At 40.9% G+C, this 7,731-nt stretch overlaps 1 protein-coding gene across 1 annotated transcript; it reads right to left on the bottom strand.

Annotated features, from left to right (window-relative positions):
- Positions 1-1,139: 1,139 nt before the first annotated feature.
- LOC108794048 (olfactory receptor 5V1-like) lies at positions 1,140-2,051 on the bottom strand. The gene has a single exon (XM_018565023.1). It carries the CDS (start codon positions 1,920-1,922, stop codon positions 1,140-1,142), a length of 783 nt encoding a protein of 260 aa, XP_018420525.1. The 5' UTR covers positions 1,923-2,051.
- Between the last annotated feature and the right edge of the window lie 5,680 nt (positions 2,052-7,731).

Genomic DNA, 7,731 nt, shown 5'->3' with positions numbered 1-7,731 from the left:
TGTCTGGTACAAGACAAGGTTATTTTCCCTCCCTTTACTGGCCACCCAGACTGTATGTCTGTATAAGGGACTGGGTGGAATTTTAAGGGGAACTCCACAACTTTTTTTTCCAATGTATTTTTAATTAATTTTGTCCCTAAAAATTGTACTGATCTGTATCCTCACGTGCAGCTTTTAGGCATGTTATTTAAAGGATGTGTGTTTTTCAATGTTGCCCACATATGAAGAACCTCTGGCACTGTATGTTTTTTTTTTTTTTTGCATTGGTACATGCAACAGTAGTGCCGAGCTCCCCAATGCCCTTTTTTCAATAGTAGCTCACCACCTAGCTTTGAAAATGACAAGAAAACACAACATGATTTACCTCCCATAGCCTTCAATTGGGTTCGACACTATGCTCATACATCACGCTGGGTTCACTAAACCACGCACAAGTTAAACTGGAGCAGATTCACTCATTCCTACCAATCAACAGGGTGGCTGAGTTTTTGTGATTAAAGTGCTTTAGCTCTGGCTCAGCAGGGTGCCGTCAGGTGTCTGCAGAGAGAGACCACTGCTTACACACACACAGTAAGGGTCCTTTTCTATGGCATGTTTGCAGGGGACAGGTCTTTATGCTCAGGCCGTAGCCGCATTGTCAAGAATAAGCTGTAAGACTTTGAACACCTTGATTTGATGCACCTGGAATTTATTTAGCTGATTTGAATGAAGAGTAAAGCTGGCCATACATTGCTCTATTTTTTTCATTCAACCCACAGGCCTCCATCAATGTTACTAGCGCATTGCTGTTTGTTTTTTATTCTTACAGCGGCCACCAGCCCCTGTCAGAATATCCAAACAGAGCAAGCAGCTCAGTGACTGCCAGTTCTGTTTGTGCGAACATTTTCCAACTGGCTCCTTTGATCAGCTGATTGAGGGATGCCTGCTAACATGACGCTGACAGCACCACCCACTGTGTGCATTTCGGCTCTTCAACAACTGGCCAAAATTCGCTCAGTGTATGACCACCTTTAATTCAGGCTCCAATTCACACATCCACTGTTTAGACACTGTAGTCTTACCTATACAATACTGCAGTGCCTTGAAAAGCTAAACATTCTTCTCAGTTTTCTGGATCTTACAGGAATTTATAGTCATAACTATATATCCAAATCTAAGTTTCCTGTTTTACAATGTAGCGTTATCGCTTTTTGAAAGGACTCTTTAAATTGTTTGTTCTTTAAGGTATATATAAGAGGGTTAGCAAGTGGGATCAGTATGATATAAAGAAGAGAGAACAATTTGTCCTCAGTTGGAAAATATGTTGACATGGGTCTAACGTGAAGCGACAAAGAGGTTCCATAAAATATAAGAACAGAAGTCAAGTGGGATGCACATGTAAAAAATGCTTTACGTCTTCCATCTGCTGACTGGATATTTACAATAGTGTAAATAATCAACACATAGGAGGACAATGTGAGTGTGAATGCAATCAAGCCTACAATGGCTCCTAGTACATATGTTGCAATCTCAATATGTAAAGTGTCACTGCAGGAAAGTTTTAACAAAGGGGAAATGTCACAGAAAAAATGGTTGATTTGATGGGATGAACAAAATGACAAATTTGCTATAAAAACACAATGTATTACCGGCTCCAAAGCTGCAGCAGTCCAGACAGCAACCAAAAATAATGTACAATGTTTGAGATTCATGAGTAAAGGATAATGAAGCGGTTGACAGATTGCCACATATCGGTCATACGCCATAACAGCCAAAAGAAGGAACTCAGTACAAGTGAAGAAGATGAAGAAATACAACTGAGTCATGCATTCTTGAAATGTTATGGTCTTCTGCTGACTGTAAAGCATTGACACAAGCTTCGGCAGAATGTTCGAAGTTGAACAAATGTCAACAGTTGATAAATTGCCCAGGAAGATATACATTGGAGTATGTAAATGAGAGTCCAGAATAATACACGTGAATACTATAATGTTCCCTAGTAAAATGTTCAGATAAATTATCAAAAATGTTAAAAAGAGAGGAATCTCATTTTTGTAAATGTCTGAAAAACATTGAATGTTGAAACCTGTAAACTTAGATTTTAAAGTCTCATTTAACATCTCCATGTCAGGACAGATAGGTTCTACGTGATATTTGATGATGGCGCTCAAAATAATTCTGTTTGAGAATCTGAGTTTCTTGTCACCAATAACAATGTAAATTCTGTTGCTATTGTGTAGGTACCTGAAGTACAAAGTAAATGCTTTACTATTTCAAACTCTTCATAAAAGGCTTGGTCAGGTTTTCTGTGAAGCAAGGATACAATAAAATAGAATATGTCTGTGAAGGTTCTCATTCATCCAGGTCATGGTATATCAGCTTAGCCTGCAGAATAATTTTACTACTTTCTGTACCCTGAATGTAGACAAAAATGATCATCATCAAAATGCATATCTTCAGTTTGTGCTATAACAGTGTTATACATTTACTCCATGGTATATTCCATTTTTTTTAAAGAAATACCCTTCTTGGGTTAGGTAACGCATCATGTGCATTTTAGGACCAGACACTGGGAAAGACAAGAAAAAAGTGTGAGTACCATCTGTTGACACATATTAATAGAAAATAGCTGGAGATAAGGAAGAAAGTGCTAAGAGAAGTGGTACCTGCACAGAAGTGCCATCAGACATTGACTTACTGCATTCCCTGAACACAGTTGACCTCAGCTCTGTTTTTTTATTATTCTTGTCTGTGGAGTTCTGCTTGTTTTAGAGCTGCAGCTAACGATTATTTTCAAAATCAATTAGTTAGCTGGTCTGGCAACGGCGAGCGTGAGGTGGGGAAGAGGTGCGGCGCGCAGCGTGTGTGGAGCCGTGAACAGGGCCAACTGATCGGAAGCCGATTAATCGATTATTGAAAAAGTTGACAACTTTTTCAATAATCGATTATAATTGATTATGTCGATTAGTTGTTGCAGCCCTAGCTTGTTTGCCCTGCTGTTCCATGCCACATGTCTACAAAACAGAACACTGTAACTGCCCTGCTCTTACTGGCCTTGCATGGTATCTAGTTTAAAGCAAGTTAGACATGTGCACCAGCAAAAAAATTGTTTAGTTTTGTTTTGTTTCGGATTTTGCGTTATTTTGTTTTTTTGGGATTCGGGTCCGAAAGTCAATTTGTTTCGGGATTGGGATTAGGACGAAATTCGTTAGCCGTGGTCTGTACGAATTTTCGTTTCCGTTTTGTGTTTGTTTTGTTGCAGCAAAGAAACATTTCAAAAATACGTACAGACTACCGCTAATGAATTTCGTCCGAAATTTAGTTTTCGGAAATTCGGATTCCTTTTCATTCGTCATTTCTGTTATTCGGAAATTCGGATATGTCCGAACCTCCGAATAACGAAAATTTGTCTGAATTTTTTTTTTCTGAAACGAATCGCACATGTCTAAAGCAAATGTATATAATAAAATAGTAATATAGTAGTATATAAACAGTTATTTTATACATATGTTTATAGTTAAATTTTTTTACTGAGGCATTATAGAAGAACTCCGGGGAAAAATTGTATTAACCGTTGCAGTGGGGCTACTGCATGGGTAAGTGCTCATTTTGCCTAGGGTCAAAAATAAAACAAAAAGTTATACTAACCCAACCCTCTGAGCCAGCTTGCACTTAGAACGGTCCCTGGAAACCCTCTACCCTTCCGCTGAATAGGTCTATGGTCCCTGAGTTATCATGTTTTATACACAGTGTATAGGATGTGAGGATGCTGAGGGACATACCATTGCGGAGGAGACAGGCTGGAGGGAGCACTGTCACAGCCAGCTAACTCGGAGGATTGGGTGAGTATAACTGTTTTTTGGACCCCAGGCAAAAACAAGTAGGGTAACCCCACTGCAAGGTTTAATAACATTTTTAGCTGGAGTTCTCCTTGAAAGAAGAGTACAAGTGTTGAACAACAAATAATATTACTTTGTGGAAGAATGCAGATTATGTTGTAAGAGATTTTCTATGTCATTTACAGCATTTAGTATGCAAGCTAAATGTAAAAATCAATAGAACACCTTTAAAGATCAGAATGAACGGTAATAAATATTTTAACAGGGTTAGTCACAAAAGGGTGAAGAGTTAGGAGAAGGCAGGAGAAGGCAACAATCCAGGACAACATAGCTGTACTGTCCTGAAAGCCCCATGTCTTATCTGATCTTGGAGGCTCAGCAGAGTCAGGCCTGTTTAGTACTTGGATGGTAGACTGCCTGGGAATACCAGGTGCTGTAGGCCTTTTTTTTCAATTGCTCTATTATGTTCTCACCCTGCCTTCAACCACAAGTTGAAGAGGTTGCTTTGAGGCAAGGTTTGCTGCCTATGGCTGCATCACCCTGAAAGCATGTGAGCTTGTCTGATCTTGAGAGCTAAGCAGCATTTGGCCTGGTTAGTGCTTGGATGGGAGACCATCTAGGAATACCAGGTACTATAAGCTTTTCTTTCAATTGCTTTCCTACCTTCTCACCAGGTTTTCAACCATTAGCTGAAGAGGTTGTGTTGTGTTGTGTTGTGTTGAGGGTAGGGTTGTTGCCTTTGGTTATATTACACTGAAAGCCCCATGTCTTATCTGATCTTGGAGGCTCAGCAGAGTCAGGCCTGTTTAGTACTTGGATGTGAGACTGCATGGGAATACCAGGTGCTGTAGGCCACTTTTTTAAGTTTTAGAGGTTGCTTGAGGTCAAGTTTGCTACATATGGCTGCATCACACTGAAAGTGTGTGATCTTGTCTAAGCTAAGCAGCATTTGGCCTGGTTAGTACTTGGATGGGAGACCATCTAGGATTACCAAGTACTACAAGCTTTTTTTTCAATTGCTCTCGACAAGTCTTCAACCACAAGTTGAAAAGGTTGGTTCGAGGATAAGATTATTGCCTACGGCCACATCGCACTGAAGTTGCCTGATCTTGGAGGCTAAGCAGGGTCAGACTTGCTTAGTATTTGATTTGAACACCACCTGAAAATAGCAGGAGCTGTAGGCTTTTTTTTTTTCAATTGTTTTCCTACCTTCTTGTCAGGTCATCAACCACAAGTTGAAGAGGTTGCTTTGAGAGCAGGGTTGTCGCCTTTTTTTAAATAAAGGAGTAAATTGTGTGGGTGTATTTTTTTTACATTGTACTTTTTTTGAGATTGAAGGGGTGCCGTGCATTTGGGGTGCCATTAAAATGAATGGTACCACAATGCACCTCCTGCACCAGAATTTGTCAGGTTGAAACCGAAAATTACTTTTTCCCCACCTTTCTAAAAATTTTGTAATAATTGTATGTATTATGTATTGCTTGTAGCGCGATCGTCGTTTATTTTTATGTAGGTGCACCCGACTTTGCGCGCGTTCGCAGGGGACTTTAAATACAATTAAAAACGAAGTTAAATTTTTTTGGTATTTTTATTTACATTGTTTTAATTAACTTCATTGCTATGATATGGGGAGGGGGTGTTTGCTCACAAGCCCCCAATGTAATAGCAGATTGAAGATGACAGGTTCTCTTTAGGGTGACCCCTGCTGAGGCAGCTGAATGTAAACACAGCAGGCAGTGGGTGGGTGCAATAGCCAGCTTGGTATTGGCGAAGGGTGTGGGGGGAGCGAGGGGGGGGTTGATGATTGGGGTTTAGAGCTCTCCTCACCACTGGGCAGCAGCAGGCATTGGAGGGAACACAGAGCCCATGGAACACTGGCTCCCTCTCTCTGTATACACACAACATCTATGGAATATATACCCTACATTTATGGCGGGATTCTTTTATGATTTTGTTTTAGTCAAATATTGCTCTAAAGTAATAACAAAATGGTGTCTATTTTACAGTTCCACAATGTCATACGTTCTCATTTGAACTGTGTGTATGTTTTGTAAATAGATGACACTTTATGGAATGTGGTTCCTAAATTGTAATATACAGTATTTAGCGGCATTCGGCTATTCAATCACTGCTGTTCGGCATCTATAAGAATAGACTGAACAGCAGCGAGTAGCCTGCCGGAGGTTCGGCTTAGCCGATCCAGATGTTGGATCGGCTGAGTCGAACTCCTTTTCCCATAGTGATGGTATTACTGCTGCTGCTATAACTGAAAGCTTCCTGTGAGGTTGCGATGAAGCCAGCGAGTCACTGGCATCCTAGCAACCAATGAGGAATCCCAACCCAGCCCATTTAGCTGGGGAATTCCCAGCCAGCAGCTGAATGTAAACAAAGGGACAGGGATTCTGGCTGACATCAATGACCAAATTAGGTAAATGACATTTGCCAACATTCCCACCCTTATATTCAGGGCTGTCTTTAATATTAAGTGCACCCTGGGCAAGATTTTGCTGATGGGCCCCATCAACCCGCCCACCTCCATTACCTGCCCCCCGACTTCCTGACCCAGATCCCCTGTATCCACATACATCACCTTCCCCAGAAACTAAAGAATAAAAACATATATGTATGTGTGTATAGACTCAGGACTCTGCACCGCAATAAACTCAGGACTCTGCACCACAATGGACTCAGGACTCTGCACCGCAATGGACTCAAAACTCTGCAATGCAATGGACTCAGGACTCTGCGCTATGTAGAATGCATATATTGAAAATGCAATGCACCATGCAGCAAGTGTTCGGGTACATGCAATGTAAATGCAATATGGATTTTACTAATTTAACCACATACTGGTACATTTGTTCTGAACTACTTGTTAAATCATACAATACGATATCAATTAAAAATCGTATTGTATGATTGATCAAGTAGTACAGAACGAATGTAGCACTACGTGGTTATATCAGTAAAATCGGTATTGCATTTACATTGCATGTGTCCGAACACTTGCTGCATGGTGCATTGCATTTTTAACAAATACCTCCATATATAGTATATGTAGAATGCATATGTTGCAAATGCTGTACACCCTGCAGCATTTGTGCCGGATCATGCAATGTAAATGCAATAACGATTTTACTAATATAACCATGTATTGGTACCAGGGACGTAACTAGAAATCACAGGGCCACATAGCAAACATTTTGTATGGGGCCCTGTGATTTCTAGTTATGTCCTTTGGAGAGCCCATCTGAGACCCCACACAGCCCATCTGAGAGTGACCCTACAGAGCCCACCATAGACTCTCTATGGTGGGCTCTGCAGGGTCCCAGGGGGGCTGGTCACACCCCTGCATACCTCTTATCTGTCAGACCCGATCTTCTGTCAGCTTCCTCCACCGCCGTGCACCACCTCCTCCTCCTCCATGGTCGCCAGCGTACCTCTCCTCCTCCTCCGCTGAGCCCCGCCTCCTCCTCCGCTGCCGACGCCAGTCTCCTCCACCGCAGCTGAGCCGGTCGGCTGCCTTCGGCTGCTATACGGGCTAGAGTGAATAGCCCATACAGCAGCCCTTCGGTTTGACTGAAGGCAGCCAAAAAGAAATAAGATCTTGTTGTGTGGGGTTTTGCCTAAATAAAAAAAGCTAATATGAGAATAATATATCTTACATTTTTTAGAGTTGGATAAAGAAAGTGGGCATGTCTTAGGGCAATCTATTACCCGAGCCGCCCCAAGGGTTTTGAAAATAACTTTCTCCGGAGTATGCTTTTTGCACAGACAATGTAAAAAATTGAAAACATTGTATAACAAATTATTGTATAAAATGAGACAGTATACAAATAATGTTGAAATAAAAAAAAAAAAAAAAAAAAAAAATTAAAGAACTATTTATAAAGAGCCAAAGGGTCAATTAAAT

This window comes from Nanorana parkeri, unplaced genomic scaffold, assembly GCF_000935625.1.
Source record: "Nanorana parkeri isolate BGI_ZX_2015 unplaced genomic scaffold, ASM93562v1 scaffold807, whole genome shotgun sequence".
In the NCBI taxonomy this organism is placed as follows: domain Eukaryota; kingdom Metazoa; phylum Chordata; class Amphibia; order Anura; family Dicroglossidae; genus Nanorana; species Nanorana parkeri.
This window is presented reverse-complemented; position numbering and strand designations above follow the sequence as displayed.